At 44.0% G+C, this 18,049-nt stretch overlaps 1 protein-coding gene and 1 pseudogene across 2 annotated transcripts; one reads left to right on the top strand and one right to left on the bottom strand.

Moving 5' to 3' along the window:
* The first annotated feature begins 7,213 nt into the window (after positions 1–7,213).
* On the top strand, positions 7,214–8,980 carry LOC106580300 (peroxisomal membrane protein 2-like; annotated as a pseudogene). Its single transcript, XR_014381786.1, has 3 exons — positions 7,214–7,451; positions 7,752–7,871; positions 7,956–8,980. The product of XR_014381786.1 is annotated as a peroxisomal membrane protein 2-like (transcript).
* Positions 8,981–9,039: 59 nt separating this feature from the next.
* Positions 9,040–10,312, bottom strand: LOC106580299 (polyubiquitin). Its single transcript, XM_014161156.2, has 2 exons — positions 10,161–10,312; positions 9,040–9,727 (listed from the first exon to the last, which is right to left on the bottom strand). Exon 2 carries the CDS (start codon positions 9,716–9,718, stop codon positions 9,248–9,250), a length of 471 nt encoding a protein of 156 aa, XP_014016631.2. The 5' UTR covers positions 9,719–9,727; positions 10,161–10,312; the 3' UTR covers positions 9,040–9,247.
* Positions 10,313–18,049: the final 7,737 nt, after the last annotated feature.

The following is an 18,049-nucleotide window of genomic DNA, read 5'->3' as shown; positions in this document are numbered from 1 at the left end:
ATATTTATATCAAAAAACTGCTTTTTACATTAGCATGTGATGTTCAGAACTAGCATACCCCCCGCAAACTTCCGGTGAATTTAGAGTGCTTTCTATCCAAATCTACTAATTATATGCATATTCTCGTTTCTGGGCAAGAGTAGTAACCAGTTTAAATCGGGTACGTTTTTTTATCCGGCCGTGCAAATACTGTCCCCTAGCCCCAACAGGTTAATTACTTGTTACTTTTATTTCTTATTCTTATCCATATTTTTTTTAACTGCATTGTTGGTTAGAGGCTCGTAAGTAAGCATTTCACTTTAAGGTCTACACCTGTTGTATTCGGTGCATATAACTAATTTGATTTGATTAGCGCTCGTTAGCAACAACCGTCCGGGTTTAGGGACACCGATCCCATAGAGGTTAAGTTTCGCCATCAGCTGGAAGACTGTGTCCCATTTTCTCAGTGGAGGGATGGAGAGAGGAGGGACCTCACCGGGGATGGAGGGATCCTCCGTTCCCCTCAGACTGACCATCAGTCCAGTAAAACAACTAAACAATGTATTATGCTCACTCAGCTGTGCCTCACAAGTAATACAAAAAATTATTATATTTAAATTACATTTACGTCATTTAGCAGACGCTCTTATCCAGAGCAACTTACAAATTGGGGCATTCACCTTATGATATCCAGTGGATGATATCCAGTTTAATGGCACAGGCACGGAGCCCCGCCAACAGCGAGTTGCAGTAATCCAGACGGGAGATGTCAAGTGCCTGGATAAGAACCTGCGCCACTTCCTGTGTGAGGCAGGGTCGTACTCTGCGAATGTTGTAGACCATGAACCTACAGGATCGGGTCACCACCTTGATGTTAGCGGAGAACCACAGGGTGTTGTCCAGGGTCACGCCAAGGCTCTTAGCACTCTGGGAGGAGGACACAATGGAGTTGTCAACCGTGATGGCGAGATCATGGAACGGGCAGTCCTTCCCCGGGAGGAAGAGCAGCTCCGTCTTGCCGAGGTTCAGCTTGAGGTGGTGATCCGTCATCCACACTGATATGTCTGCAAGACATGCGGAGATGCGACTCGCCGCCTGGTTATCAGAAGGGGGAAAGGAGAAGATTAATTGTGTGTCGTCTGCGTAGCAATGATAGGAGAGACCATGTGAGGATATGACAGAGCCAAATGACTTGGTGTATAGCGAGAATAGGAGAGGGCCTAGAACTGAGCCCTGGGGGACACCAGTGGTGAGAGCACGTGGTGCGGAGACGGATTCTCGCCACGCCACCTGGTAGGAGCGACCTGTCAGGTAGGACGCAATCCAAGAGTGAGCCGTGCCAGAGATGCCCAACTCGGAGAGGGTGGAGAGGAGGATCAAGTATCAAAGGCAGCAGATGGGTCTAGAAGGATGAGAGCAGAGGAGAGAGAGTTAGCTTTAGCAGTGCGGAGAGCCTCCGTGACACAGAGAAGAGCAGTCTCAGTTGAATGACCAGTCTTGAAACCTGACTAATTTGGATCAAGAAGGTAATTCTGAGAGGGATAGCAAGAGAGCTGGCCAAGGACGGCACACTCAAGAGTTTTGGAGAGAAAAGAAAGAAGGGATACTGGTCTGTAGTTGTTGACATCGGAGGGATCGAGTGTAGGTTTTTTGAGAAGGGGTGCAACTCTCGCTCTCTTGAAGATGGAAGGGACGTAGCCAGCGGTCAAGGATGAGTTGATGAGCGAGGTGAGGTAAGGGAGAAGGTCTCCGGAAATAGTCTGGAGAAGAGAGGAGGGGATAGGGTCAAGCGGGCAGGTTGTTGGGCGGCCGGCCGTCACAAGTCGCAAGATTTCATCTGGAGAGAGAGGTGAGAAAGAGGTCAAAGCACAGGGTAGGGCAATGTGAGCAGGACCAGCGGTGTAGTTTGACTTAACAAACGAGGATCGGATGTCGTCAACCTTCTTTTCAAAATGGTTGACAAAGTCATCCGCAGAGAGGGAGGGGGGAGGAGGATTCAGGAAGGAGGAGAAGGTGGCAAAGAGCTTCCTAGGGTTAGAGGCAGATGCTTGGAGTTTAGAGTGGTAGAAAGCGGCTTTAGCAGCAGAAACAGAGGAAGAAAATGTGGAGAGGGGGGGAGTGAAAAGATGCCAGGTCCGCAGGGAGGCTAGTTTTCCTCCATTTCTGCTCGGCTGCCCGGAGCCCTGTTCTGTGAGCTCGCAATGAGTCGTCGAGCCACGGAGCAGGAGGGGAGGACCGAGCCGGCCTGGAGGATAGGGGACATAGAGAGTCAAAGGATGCAGAAAGGGAGGAGAGGAGGGTTGAGGAGGCAGAATCAGGAGATTGGTTGGAGAAGGATTGAGCAGAGGGAAGAGATTATCTATTAGAAGTGTGATCATATACTTAAAATAATTTTAAAATGGTCTGAGAAGAACAACATTGGCAGGGCAATTCAAACATAGCCAATAGGCAGTGATAATGTATTGGGCCTATTGCCTACTGCACAATCCTCATTGTTACAGAACTGTTTTTAATAGGTTAATGTTGCATAGGCTTATGTTTTTAATGAGGGAAATAAGTATTTCACCCCCTCTCAATCAGAAAGATTTCTGGCTCCCAGGTGTCTTTTATACAGGTAACGAGCTGAGATTAGGAGCACAGTCTTAAAGGGAGTGCTCCTAACTGCAGCTTGTTACCTGTAAAAAAGACACCTGTCCACAGAAGCAATCAATCAATCAGATTACAAACTCTCCACCATGGCCAAGACCAAAGAGCTCTCCAAGGATGTCAGGGACAAGATTGTAAACCTACACAAGGCTGGAATGGGCTACAAGACCATCGCCAAGCAGCTTGGTGAGAAGGTGACAACATTTGGTGTGATTATTCGCAAATGGAAGAAACACAAAAGAGCTGTCAATATCCCTCGGCCTGGGGCTCCATGCAAGATCTCACCTCGTGGAGTTGCAATGATCATGAGAACGGTGAGGAATCAGGCCAGAACTACACGGGAGGATCTTGTCAATGATCTCAAGGCAGCTGGGACCATAGTCACCAAGAAAACAATTGGTAACACACTACGTCGTGAAGGACTGAAATCCTGCAGCGCCCGCAAGGTCCCCCTGCTCAAGAATACATATACATGCCCGTCTGAAGTTTGCCAATGAACATCTGAATGACTCAGAGGACAACTGGTGAAAGTGTTGTGGTCAGATGAGACCAAAATGGAGCTCTTTGGCATCAACTCAACTCGCCGTGTTTGGAGGAGGAGGAATGCTGCCTATGACCCCAAGAACACCATCTCCACCGTCAAACATGGAGGTGGAAACATTATGCTTTGGGGGTGTTTTTCTGCTAAGGGGACAGGACAACTTCACCGCATCAAAGGAACGATGGACGGGGCCATGTACCGGCAAATCTTGGGTGAGAACCTCCTTCCCTCAGCCAGGGCATTGAAAATCGGTCGTGGATGGGTATTCCAGCATGACAATGACACAAAACACACGGACAAGGCAACAAAGGAGTGGCTCAAGAAGAAGCACATTAAGGTCCTGGAGTGGCCTAGGAGTGGGACAAAATCCCTCCTGAGATGTGTGCAAACCTGGTGGCCAACTACAAGAAACGTCTGACCTCTGTGATTGCCAACAGGGGTTTTGCCACCAAGTACTAAGTCATGTTTTGCAGAGGGGTCAAATACTTATTTCCCTCATTAAAATGCAAATCGTTTTATAACATTTTTGACATACGTTTTTCTGGAATTTTTTGTTGTTATTCTGTCTCTCACTGTTCAAATAAACCTACAATTAAAATTATAGACTGATCATTTCTTTGTAATTGGGCAAACGTACAAAATCAGCAGGGGATCAAATATTTTTTTCCCCCACTGTAACAGCCTACACTCTCCTGGGAAAGCTTTACACTAGATGTTGGAACATTGCTATGGGGACTTCCATTCAGCCACAAGAGCTTTAGTGAGGTCGGTCTCTGATGTTGGGTGATTAGGCCTGGCTCGGAGTCGGCGTTCCAATTACTCTCAAAAGTGTTTGATGGAGTTGAGGTCAGGGCTCTATGCAGGCCGGTCAAGTTCTTCCACACCGATCTTGAAAAAACAATTTCTGTATGGACCTCGCTTTGGACATTGTTATGCTGAAACAGGAAAGGACCTTCCCCAAATTGTTGCCACAAAGTTGGAAGCACAGAATCGTCTAGAATGTCATTGTATGCTGTAGCGTGAATATTTCCCTTCACTGGAACTAAGGGGCCTAGCCCGAACCATGAAAAACAGCCCCAGATCATTATTCCTCCTCCACCATACTTTACAGTTGGCACTATGCATTTGGGCAGGTAGTGTTCTCCTGGCATCCGCTAAACCCAGATTAGTCCGTAAATGGTGATCTTAGGCTCGTGTGCGGCTGGTTGGCCATGGAAACCCATTTCATGAAGCTCCCTACAAACAGCTATTGTGCTGACGTTGCTTCCAGAGGCAGTTTGGAACTCGGTAGTGAGTGTTGCAACCGAGGACAGACGATTTATATTCGCTACATGCTTTAGCACTCGGCGGTCCCGTTCTGTGAGCTTGTGTGCCTACCACTTTGTGGCTGAGTCGGTGTTGCTCCTACAGTCGTGGCCAAAAGTTTTGAGAATGACACAAATATTAATTTTCACTAAGTTTGCTGCTTCAGTGTCTTTAGATATTCTTGTCAGATGTTACTATGGAATACTGAAGTATAATTACAAGCATTTCATAAGTGTCAAATGCTTTTATTGACAATTACATGAAGTTGATGCAAAGAGTCAATATTTGCAGTGTTGACCCTTCTTTTTCAAGACCTCTGCAATCCGCCCTGGCATGCTGTCAATTAACTTCTGGGCCACATCCTGACTGATGGCAGCCCATTCTTGCATAATCAATGCTTGGAGTTTGTCAGAATTTGTGGGTTTTTGTTTGTCCACCCGCCTCTTGAGGATTGACCACAAGTTCTCATTGGGATTAAAGTCTGGGGAGTTTCCTGGCCATGGACCCAAAATATCGATGTTTTGTTCACCGAGCCACTTAGTTATCACTTTTGCCTTATGGCAAGATGCTCCATCATGCTGGAAAAGGCATTGTTCGTCACCAAACTGTTCCTGGATGGTTGGGAGAAGTTGCTCTCGGAGGATGTGTTGGTACCATTTTTGATTCATGTCTGTGTTCTTAGGCAAAATTGAGTGAGCCCACTCCCTTGGCTGAGAAGCAACCCCACACATGAATGGTCTCAGGATGCTTTGCTGTTAGCATGACACAGGACTGATGCTAGCGTTCACCTTGTCTTCTCTGGACAAGCTTTTTTCCGGATGCCCCAAACAATTGGAAAGGGGATTCATCAGAGAAAATGACTTTACCCCAGTCCTCAGCAGTCCAATCCCTGTACCTTTTGCAGAATATCAGTCTGTCCCTGATGTTTTTCCTGGAGAGAAGTGGCTTCTTTGCTGCCCTTCTTGACACCAGGCCATCCTCCAAAAGTCTTTGCCTCACTGTGCTTGCAGATGCACTCACACCTGCCTGCTGCCATTCCTGAGCAAGCTCTGTACTGGTGGTGCCCTGATCCCGCAGTTGAATCAACTTTAGGAGACGGTCCTGGCGCTTGCTGGACTTTCTTGGGCGCCCTGAAGCCTTCTTCACAACAATTGAACCGCTCTCCTTGAAGTTCTTGATGATCCGATAAATGGTTGATTTAGGTGCAATCTTACTGGCAGCAATATCCTTGCCTGTGAAGCCCTTTTTGTGCAAAGCAATGATGGCGGCACGTGTTTCCTTGCAGGTAACCATGGTTGGCAGAGGAAGAACAATGATTCCAAGCACCACCCTCCTTTTGAAGCTTCCAGTCTGTTATTTGAACTCAATCAGCATGACAGAGTGATCTCCAGCCTTGTCCTTGTCAACATTCACACCTGTGTTAACGAGAGAATCACTGACATGATGTCAGCTGGTCCTTTTGTGGCAGGGCTGAAATGCAGTGGAAATGTTTTTGGGGGATTCAGATCATTTGCATGGCAAAGAGGGACTTTGCAATTAATTGCAATTCCTCTGATCACTCTTCATAACATTCTGGAGTATATGCAAATTGACATCATACAAACTGAGGCAGCAGACTTTGTGAAAACTCATATTTGTGTCATTCTCAAAACTTTTGGCCATGACTGTAGACGTTTCCATTTCATAATAACAGCACTTACAGTTGACCGGGACAGCTCTAGCAGGGCAGAAATTTGATGAACTGACTTGTTGGAAAGGTGGCATCCTATGACGGTGCCACATTGAAAGTCACTGAGCTCTTCAGTCAGGCCATTCTACTGGCAATGTTTGTCTATGGAGATTGCATGGTGGTTTGCTCAATTTTATACATCTGTCAGCAACGGGTGTGGCTGAAATAGCCAAATCCACTTATATGAATGCGTGTCCCCATACTTTTTCATATGCAGTGTAGCTTTTGTGAAAATTGACTTTTCGTAGCAGGTTTAGGAGAACTTATGCAGCAGGTTATGATAATTAACATAGCAGGTTAGGATAATTAGGTTAAGGTTAGGAAAAGGGTAAGGATTAGATAAAATGCACAAAAAAACAACAACTTTAAAATAAAATAACTTTTGATGTAAATTTGGCAAAAGCTGTATCCCTTCTAGACATGACCATAGAAGAGAGGCGGGGAGAGGCGAGATCAGGTGGGACCATAGAAGACAGGCGGGGAGAGGCGAGATCAGGTGGGACCATTCTAGCCAATGAGAGGGCACATACGTGTGTACAGGGCATAAAGATAGATAGAAGACTAATCTTTGTATCTGTGCCATTATAGCATCTGTGACAGCATGGGTAGCACCATTGAGGCAATCTCCATTTTAATGTGAATTTCTTCTTTTTCATTGGCTGACTGCTCCCAACTCATAGGAATCCCCACGCAGTTGACGACTTTAAAATGGTGGAAGCCCTCAATGGCAAACTCCATGTTAAAACGAGTTATAACCATGTTGAGTCCTCTATCTCTGTGACAACAGGCACAACTCAGATATTTATTTAAAAAAATATATTTAACCTTTATTTAAGATATAAAGTAGTTTTTTTCAAAGTTGCGGAAATACCATGTGTGTCCGCTAATAACAGAGCATTAGTAACAACCTTAAACATTATGACACTTCTATTCGATCAAATAAGCCGCACGCAGCAAATTAGCAATTCAATATTTTTGTTGACCAAATTCGACACTATCATTGATCTCCATAAAAATGTCCTCACTTGTTGGGCTTATTTTCGTGGCCATATTTTAGGCGGGATAAAACCTTTCCCTTTGCCTATTCCTCTCTGAGGTTGCTCATTACTGGACCTGTCAGCCATTACTTTTACCAGCCCATGGTGCCTACCACTGTTCCATACTGCATTGTGAAACGTTTGCTCTTGGATCGCCTTATCTTCGCCCCTGCATTCTTGCTGGTTTTCTTTTTTTGTTATGAACATCCAAGAGGTTAGTCACCTGCTCCACTATCAACTCTCCTGCACTATACACCTGACTAACTCTCATGGCTTAGATATAACATGGGGTCATAGTGCAATGTAACAGTCCCATATCAAACTTGGTATTACTCTGTGTAGTTCAAACTTTATGCAGGGACTGCTTATTAGTTTTCAGTTTATGTTGGTCCTAGTGAAATTATGCAGTACTACTCAGACAGTTAATTTCCATTAGTGGTTCATTAATTACATTCTAATCCAGACTATTGCCATGCCTGTACATTCATTTTCATCCATTCTAATGCTATTTTAGGGTAAGAGGTGGGCAGACTTCCAGAGCAAAGTGAATAGTAGTTATTGGCCTGCCTTGAAGATGAACTGGAAAGTGTGGACCCCCTTCCAGTTCATCAACATCAACTATGTGGCTGTAGAGGTGAGCAGTTCTCACTGGCTTTTCTTTTATGCATTCATCTGGAATGTAGTTGTGCTCTGTTACCAATCTGTGTTGTGTTTTCAGTTTCGAGTGCTGTTCGCCAACATGGTGGCCTTATTTTGGTATGCTTACCTTGCGTCTGTGAGGAAGTGAGACTCCCAAGATGTTCTCCCTGATTACTGAATGTAGAGGGCACAGGGTGTGCCTCTGAAGCTGCAGAATGTTACAAGGACAGGTCTGTGAATGCCAGTGCAGCAAGCTGGTACAACCAGGCAAATTAACTGGGGTGATGTGTAGGACTTCAGTCACACAATACACAAGGTACTGCACTACTACACTAATGTCTTAGGTCTCTCTTTATGTAGTGTTGTGGTGTCTCTTTTGTCGTGATGTGTGTTTTGTCCTATATTTTTTTATTTCTTTTTTATTTTGAATCCCCTGTCCCCGCAGGCCTCCTTTTGCCTTCTGGTAGGCCGTCATTGTAAATAAGAATTTGTTCTTAACTGACTTGCCTAGTTAAATAAAGGCAAAATGGAAAAAATACTAATAAATGAAATCCTAATACATCCAATGTGTTGCTCACATGCAAAATAACTTATAACTGAAATGTTAAATCTTAATTGTTACTTCTTGAATAAATTGAAATACTTGAGTATTCTCCTTTGGGCCAAGGTGTATGTTGGTTTGAACAATAGTAAATATATGTCATATATTCTTGTTTGATAAATTATACAATTATTATTTTTTTTTTTTAAGATGAAGCAAAGCAAATGTGCTGTAGGAAATAAATAACAGTAACTGTTTCAATCTTGAAGGCAACTCATTTAACACCATATGAAAATGCAATGTTAAGATTGTCATCAAAACACAACGTATTGTGTATATTGCTGACAAGGTCGACCTGTAGTTTTCTTATGTGGACTGCATTGTTTTAGTTTGAGTCTCAACTAAACTGTAAATGTTACTGCTGTCTTTGTCTCTATCAGGTCAAATAAGGGAGCAACAGCACATCGGACTGAAACTGGCAAATAATTTTACATGCTGATGTACAGTATTTGTTTTAACCCTATTTTCTAAATGAAAACAAGAACCAGTCCAGTATCCAGTGTCTGTCATGTTGCTTTATCTTTTTTTATGAGTTGGAGCAATAACAATGATAGCAGACTGCTTGAGTTTTATACTTGTTTATTACTTGATTACAATCTAATTTACATTATTTTAACATACAGTAAGCCTATATCAGCAATGCTTAATTTAAAATTTACAATTGAATAAAAATGTTATACAACAATGATCATTTCTGGACTAGCTTTTTCTCTATAGACATGGAATGATTATTAAAAAAACTGGTGGTTTCAGGTCGATACTGGGTGTCTTCAGCCTCCCCTTAGACGGAGCGTCAGGTGAATAGTGCTTAGATTTCTGACACCATAGTCTTCCAGTTTCTTGTCGTCATCGAGCTGCTTGCCCTGGTGAATCAGCCTCTGTTGGTTGGCTGGGACTCCCTCCTTGTTTTCGACCTTGGCTTTGAACTGGGTTACAGTCTCACCTGACACCAGCTCATATGTGTGAGTCTGGCCCTTGTCGTTTTTCAGGAACACCTGGATATGAGTGGGTTCTGTAATCAGCAACATCAGTTTGGATCCTGAATGCAGGCCATAGTCACTCAAAGTTTTTGAATCATCGCTGAGACTGATGTTGTTCCCATTGACACCTGACAGCCTCTGCCTTTCCATGGCCACTCCAAAGTGTTGCTTGATCAGACTCTTGAGGGACCCCAGAGTGGTGTGTGGCTGAACCATCAGGGGACGTGACTCCCCATTCAAAAGTGTTATAGTGAGTTCCATGACAGATATCTGAAAGAGGATTTAATGTATTATTTATTTGGCCTTACAATAGCATAGCTCATTTGAATGAATTAGTCTAGTAACACTTCACTTAAAGCCTGCGGTTATAATGCATTATAAAATCATGTATGGTCCTTTTATAATGTCTTATAATAAGGGTTACAATATGTCATGTCTCATCTCTATCAACATTTCAGCTGACTCATTGCTGGTATTTAGTTAGATTCATTAAGAAATGATTGAAAGACATAAGGGAGTCATTATAACTTGTATATTTACCTACAGGCTTTCATTAAGCTTTACCATGTATTCGGACGATTGTAATACCTGACATAATATAACATAATTTACTTGATACGCTATTAAGCTTTTTTTTATCCAGCACATTTCTGTATGGCAGGCCTATTTTAGCCTTGTGATGTAAAAAAAAAAAAAGATTTACCTTTTCAGTAGATATGCGTATTATTGTGAAGTCTTGCAAGTTGAAAGATGATGACAGCTCTGTGACCGTCTGCAGCTGAGCAGTGTATATAACAGCTGATAAACCCCGCCCCTCAAATTAAGGTTCGTTTTCCCCTCTGCCTCCTTGCCCCTTTCGGTTTCTATTCTCAGTTAATAATAATGATGTAGGCAACTGTTGTTGGCAGAAAGCTGAGAGCAATAAATTATTTGTATGTTATTGTTCAGTTAAGACTTAATAGAATACTAGCCTACTACTAACCCCATGAAATACAGTAGCCCAATGACAACTTGGTGCAAATGCTTCTACATATTACACAAAAATTCAAAGATCATTCCATATCAGTCTAGATCATTCCCAATCAATCACACACACACACACATATATGTCCGTGTTGTAACTTTGACTACGGATATTCCAGATATTACTGGAATAATTAATTGATCTAAATTATTGTAATTAATTTGCTTATCCTATCCAAATTAATCAAACGTGGGGAACCATTAAGGTTTTATATAGAGATTTCTTTAATTCACACTATCGTAGTTATCATTAACCATTGTACCAATCCTATATCAACAATAGTCTTGATTAACAGCCAGTTACTATGTTCTCATTCTGAATGTCGTCGAGCTCAAAAATTCAAGGACCCAATCACTTGCAAATGAACTCAAGGCCACAGATAATTTATTTTTACGGTTTTATTTACAAGACTAAATAAGTTGGAAAAGTAGGTAGTTAACAGAGTAAAGCAGTGTATGGGCTAACGGAATACAACACAGTTGTTGAGGTTTGAATCTCCACTCTACATGAATTTACGTACTTGAACTCAGCAAATACAACAAACAGTACATACATTCACCAGACTTTTGAGGACAAGATGGTCTTATCAACTGAAGGAAAATATAAGAGGGTCCACCAAAACTGCACCACCGTGAAATTATAGATGTATCCACCCTGTCACGTTTGCTCCCGCTCTTCCCTTCCCCTGGCGCCAGGTTGCCCTGCATCACGCACTCCTGCCATCCATCACGCACTCCTGCCATCCCTCGTCACGCGCATCAGCGTTTTTGTACACACCTGGACTCACGTATCACCTGTTTATTTCCTCCCCTATATTTGTCACTTCCCCAGCTCTGTACCACGCTACTGCATTGTATTGTTTTTAGTATTTGTTTGCTGAAGCTGTTCCTGTCTCGTTCCATGTCCGTCTTCATTAAATGTTTTACTTCCCGTACCTGCTTCGTTTCTCCAGCGTCATCGCATGTGACACACCCGGAGTTGCCAGTGCCTAGGCTTTCAGATCGCATCCGAATGTGGCCAATGCAGCAACAATTTTAATCATGATTTGTAATTAAGACTAACAGTCTTACAATAATCATTTACTGCGTGGGTAAAATCACCGGGGAAGCAAAGCCAGGGGGGAAGCCATATTACAACATATATAGTGATGTGATAATTGCATTGTTTGCTCTGTAACCTGTTAGTTCATATGCTTTGATACCGTGATATATAGAGTTGAAGTCTGAAGTTTACATACACTTTTAAGTTGGAGTCATTAAAACTAGTTTTTCAACCACTCCACAAACTTCTTGTTAACAAACTATAGTTTTGGCAAGTCGGTTAGGACATCTACTTTGTGCATGACACAAGTACTTTTTCCAACAATTGTTTACAGACAGATTACTTCACTAATAATTCACTGTATCACAATTCCAGTGGGTCAGAAGTTTACATACCCTAAGTTGACTGTGTCTTTAAACAGCTTGGAAAATTCCAGAAAATGATGTCATGGCTTTAGAAGCTTCTGATAGGCTAATTGACATAATTTGAGTCAATTGGAGGTGTACCTGTGGATGTACAGTGGGGGGGAAAAGTATTTGATCCCCTGCTGATTTTGTACGTTTGCCCAATTACAAAGAAATGATCAGTCTATAATTGTAATGGAAGGTTTATATGAACAGTGAGAGACAGAATAACAACAAAAAAATCCAGAAAAACGCATGTCAAAAATGTTATAAAATGATTTGCATTTTAATGAGGGAAATAAGTATTTGACCCCTCTGCAAAACATGACTTAGTATTTGGTGGCAAAACCCTTGTTGGCAATCACAGAGGTCAGACGTTTCTTGTAGTTTACCACCAGGTTTGCACACATCTCAGGAGGGATTTTGTCCCACTCCTCTTTGCAGATCTTCTCCAAGTCATTAAGATTTCGAGGCTGACGTTTGGCAACTTGAACCTTCAGCTCCCTCCACAGATTTTCTATGGAATTAAGGTCTGGAGACTGGCTAGGCCACTCCAGGACCTTAATGTGCTTCTTCTTGAGCCACTCCTTTGTTGCCTTGGCATGCTGGAATGCCCATCCACGACCCATTTTCAATGCACTGGCTGAGGGAAGGAGGTTCTCACCCAAGATTTGACGGTACATGGCCCCGTCAAATGATGCGGTGAAGTTGTCCTGTCCCCTTAGCAGAAAAACACCCCCAAAGCATAATGTTTCCACCTCCATGTTTGACGGTGGAGATGGTGTTCTTGGGGTCATAGGCAGCATTCCTCCTCCTCCAAACACGGCGAGTTGAGTTGATGCCAAAGAGCTCCATTTTGGTCTCATCTGACCACAACACTTTCACCAGTTGTCCTCTGAATCATTCAGATGTTCATTGGCAAACTTCAGACGGGCATGTATATGAATTCTTGAGCAGGGGGACCTTGCGGGCGCTGCAGGATTTCAGTCGTTCACGGCGTAGTGTGTTACCAATTGTTTTCTTGGTGACTATGGTCCCAGCTTCCTTGAGATCATTGACAAGATCCTCCCGTGTAGTTCTGGCCTGATTCCTCACCGTTCTCATGATCATTGCAACTTCACGAGGTGAGATCTTGCATGGAGCCCCAGGCCGAGGGAGATTGACAGTTCTTTTGTGTTTCTTCCATTTGCGAATAATCGCACGAAGTGTTGTCACCTTCTCACCAAGCTGCTTGGCGATGGTCTTGTAGCCCATTCCAGCCTTGTGTAGGTCTACAATCTTGTCCCTGACATCCTTGGAGAGCTCTTTGGTCTTGGCCATAGTGGAGAGTTTGGAATCTGATTGATTGATTGCTTCTGTGGACAGGTGTCTTTTATACAGGTAACAAACTGAGATTAGGAGCACTCCCTTTAAGAGTGTGCTCCTAATCTCAGCTCATTACCTGTATAAAAGACACCTGGGAGCCAGAAATCTTTCTGATTGAGAGGGGGTCAAATACTTATTTCCTTCATTAAAATGCAAATCAATTTATAACACTTTTCACATGCGTTTTTCTGGATATTTTTGTTGTTATTCTGTCTCTCACTGTTCAAATAAACCTACCATTAAAATTATAGACTGATCATTTCTTTGTCAGTGGGCAAACGTTCAAAATCAGCAGGAGATCAAATACTTTCTTCCCCCACTGTATTTCAAGGCCTGTCTTCAAACTCAGTTCCTCTTTGCTTGACATCATGGGAAAATCAAAAGAAATCAGCCAAGACCTCAGAAAAAAAAATTGTAGACCTCCACATGTCTGGTTCATCCTTGGGAGCAATTTCCAAACGCCTGAAGGTACCACATTCATCTGTACAAACAATAGTACGCAAGTATAAACACCATGGGACCAAGCAGCCGTCATACCGCTCAGGAAGGAGATGCGTTCTGTCTACTAGAGATTAACGTACTTTGGTGCGAAAAGTGCAAATCAATCCCAGAACAACAGCAAAGGACCTTGTGAAGATGCTGGAGGAAACGGGTACAAAAGTATCTATAGCCACAGTAAAAACAAGTCCTAAATCGACATAACCCGAAAGGCTGTTCCGGCACGGCGGGCCACTCTGGCCGATCCGGCACGGCGGGCCACTCTGGCCGATCCGGCACGGCGGGCCACTCTGGCCGATCCGGCACGGCGGGCCACTCTGGCCGATCCGGCACGGCGGGCCACTCTGGCCGATCCGGCACGGCGGGCCACTCTGGCCGATCCGGACAGACGGGCCACTCTGGCAGATCCGGACAGACGGGCCACTCTGGCAGATCCGGACAGACGGGCCACTCTGGCAGATCCGGACAGACGGGCCACTCTGGCAGATCCGGACAGACGGGCCACTCTGGCAGCTCCGGACAGACGGGCCACTCTGGCAGCTCCTGACTAGCGGGCGGCTCTGGCAGCTCCTGACTGGCGGGCGGCTCTGGCAGCTCCTGACTGGCGGGCGGCTCTGGCAGCTCCTGACTGGCGGGCGGCTCTGGCAGCTCCTGACTGGCGGGCGGCTCTGGCAGCTCCTGACTGGGGGCGGCTCTGGCGGCACCAGACTGGCGAGACCCACTGGTGGCCTGGTCCTAGGAGGAGGCACAGGACTGACCAGGATGGGGAGACCCACTGGAGGCCTGGTCCGTGGAGCAGGCACAGGACTGACCAGGATGGGGAGACATGCAGGATGCCTGGTTCTGGGCGCAGGCACAGGATTGACCAGGATGGGGAGACATGCAGGAGGCCTGGTTCTGGGCGCAGGCACAGGATAGACCGGGTCCTGAAGACGCACTGGAGGTCTAGAGTGCATGGCCTGCACAACCCGTCCTGGCTCGATGCCCAATCTCCCCCGGCAGATGTTAGGATGTTAGGATGTTAACGCACCGGGCTCGCCACGCGTACTGGGGACACCGTGCGCTTTACCGCATAACACGGTGTCTGACCAGTACTGCGCTGCCTCCTGTAAGCACGGGGAGCTGGCTCAGGTCTCCAACCTGACTCTGCCGCACTCCCCGTGTGCCCCCCCAAAAGAATGTTTTTGGGGCTGCCTCTCGGGCTTCCTTCCCAGCCGTGTTCCCTCATACCGTTGCCGTTGGTCCTTCCTTCCTGCTGCCTCCACTCTTCTGAGTGCCTCTACCTGTTCCCATGGTAGGCGATCCCTTCCGACCAGGATCTCTTCCCAAGTGTAGGATCCCTTGCCGTCCAGGATGTCCTCCCATGTCCAGTCCTTTCTCTCCTTGGTCCAGGATCCTTGCTCCTCCTGCCGCTGCTCCTTCTTCCGCTGCTTGATCCTTGTTTGGTGGGTAATTCTGTAACGGTTGTCGTACTGGAGAGAAGACCAAGGTGCAGCGGAGTTAGTGTTCATCATATTTAATTAAGCAAGATCACTATACAAAAACAAAACAAGAAACTGACAGCCAAACAGTCCTGTCAGGTGAAACACAATGACAGAATCAATTACCCACAAAACCCCAACGGAAAAACATGCACTTATGTGTGACTCCCAATCAACCACAACGAACTTCAGCTGTGCCTGATTGGGAGCCACACACGGCCCAAAACAAAGAAATACAAAAACGTAGAAAAATAACATAGAACGCCCACCCAATGTAACACCCTGGCCTAACCAAAATAAAGAACAAAAAAACCCTCTCTATGGCCAGGGCGTTACAGCTACACACAGAGACGGAGCGGCACTGTTCACCTTTCACCTCTGATGTCCTGTTAGTAAAATACAAAGACATTTTACACTGAACAAAAATATAAAGTGTTGGTCCCATGTTTCATGAGCTGAAATAGAAGATCCCAGAAATGTTCCATATGCACAAAAAACTAATTTCTCTCAAATTTGGTACACAAATGTATTTACATCCCTGTTAGTGAGCATTTCTCATTTGCTGAGATAATCCATCCACATGACAGTTGTGGCACATCAAGAAGCTGATTAAACAGCAGTATCATTACACAGGTGCACCTTGTGCCGGGGACAATAAAAGGCCACTCTAAAGTGTGCTGTTTTGTCACACAACACAATTTCACAGATGTCTCAAGATTTGAAGGAGCCTGCAATTGGCATGCTGACTGCAAGAATGTCCATCAGAGCTAATGCCAGAGAATTGAATGTTCTGAAACACAGCTGAAAATGTCCCAGTTCTTCCATGGCCTGCATACTCACCAGACGTGTCACCCATTGATTTGGGATGCTCTGGATCGACGTGTACGACAGCGTGTTCCAGTTCCTGCCAATATCCAGAAACTTTTCACAGCCATTGAAGAGGAGTGAGACAACATTCCACAACCCACAATCAACAGCCTGATAAACTGTATGCAAAGGAGATGTGTCACGCTGCATGAGGCAAATGGTGGTCACACCAGATACTGACTGGTTTTCTGATCCACACCTCTACCCTTTTTTAAATGTATCTGTGACCAACAGATGCATATCTGTATTCCCAGTCTTGTGAAATCCATAGATTAGGGCCTAATTTATTTATTTCAATTGACTGATTTCCGTATATGAACAGTAACTCAGTAAAATCTCTGAAATTGTTGCATGTTGTGTTTATATTTTTGTTCAGTATTCATTACTGATGTGCCTTGAGGCAGAATTCTTGGTCATTGTAATTTCTGTCTTGAGTAATGAGAGGAGACTCACAGGGCACAAACTGGTTAAATCACCATTGTTTCATCGAAATGTGTAAATGTATTGTGACGTGGAATTTTCATGGAAAATACATGGAATTTGAAAAAAGTCATCAAACTGTTGGTTTGAGGGTAAAATTTCCACCACAGGATTATGTCATCATGGTAACCAATTTTCCACTAGATAAAATATATTGAATTTGTACCTTTTGAAACAATGTCAGATCTTCAACGTTATACTGACTATCAGGGAAAAAAACTATAGGCTGAGCAGCACCTCCTACTGGTGAGTTAATCTATCTACAGCTCTCCATTTGGTCTCCCATGCAGGGTTTTAACAAGCCCTGCTTGGCTTTGATATTTGTTACCGACTACTACCAGTGTGCTATTGTGAGGATGATTATTGAAAGATATCTTAATTGATTAACTTATATTTATTCAGGGTAGCCTTTATAACTAAATAGATTCACTGTTACTATCGAAGTCATTCCAAAGTGTAGGTTTAACAGAGCAAATTAAATATAACTATACTTTATAAGTCATATATCATCAATGAGACTATTTGGGCCTACAGGGGTTTCTATAGTGCCTATAGAAAGTCTACTCCCCTTTCCTCTTTTTTCACATTTTGTTGCTTTACAAGGTGAGTTTGAAATAGATTGAATTGCATTTTTTGTCATTGATCAGACAATTCACATTTTTGTAAACTAATAAATATGCTGTCATGGAAAGTAATTTACAGTTTTTATGCCTTTAGTTTTCCATGTGGACCAATTTATCGGATAATTCTGAAAAGCTATCCAAGGATTGTGTTTTTAGTGAATGATATTGTTTTTTAAAATGTTTGTATAACCCTTATTTTACCAGGTAAGTTGACTGAGAACACATTCTCATTTAGAGCAACAACCTGGGGTATAGTTACGGGAAAGGAGGGGGATGAATGAGCCAATTGGAAGCTGGGGATGATTAGTTGGCCATGATGGTATGAGGGGCAGATGGTGAATTTTGCCAGGATACCAGGGTTAATACCCCTGCTTTTACGATAAGTGCCATGGGATCTTTAGTGACCACAGAGAATCAGGACACCCGTTTATCATCCGGTCAATGTCTCCAATCACTGCCCTGTGGCATTGGGATATTTTTTAGACTAGAGGAAAGAGTGCCTCCTACTGATCCTCCAATACCACTTCCAGCAGCATCTAGTCTCCTATCCAGGGACTGACAAGGACCAACCCTGCTAATCTTCAGAGGTAAGCTAGCAGTGGGATGCAGTGGGGTAGAATGCATTTCATTTTCTTCCATGCTGCTATAGTGTTCTTAACTATGAAGTTGTTAATGTTTTTAACTTTATCCTTTCACAATAGACACATGAAAAGATTCTGGGGGTGAGCATGCGGATCTTCAAAATGTACCCATTGTTGCTCTTTAGTACATTTAACTATATGTCGCAAGTAAAAGGCTTGGGTGGCGAG

The sequence above is a fragment of the Salmo salar genome, chromosome 20 (assembly GCF_965601325.2).
Source record: "Salmo salar chromosome 20, fSalSal1, whole genome shotgun sequence".
Classification (NCBI taxonomy): Eukaryota; Metazoa; Chordata; class Actinopteri; order Salmoniformes; family Salmonidae; genus Salmo; species Salmo salar.
This window is presented reverse-complemented; position numbering and strand designations above follow the sequence as displayed.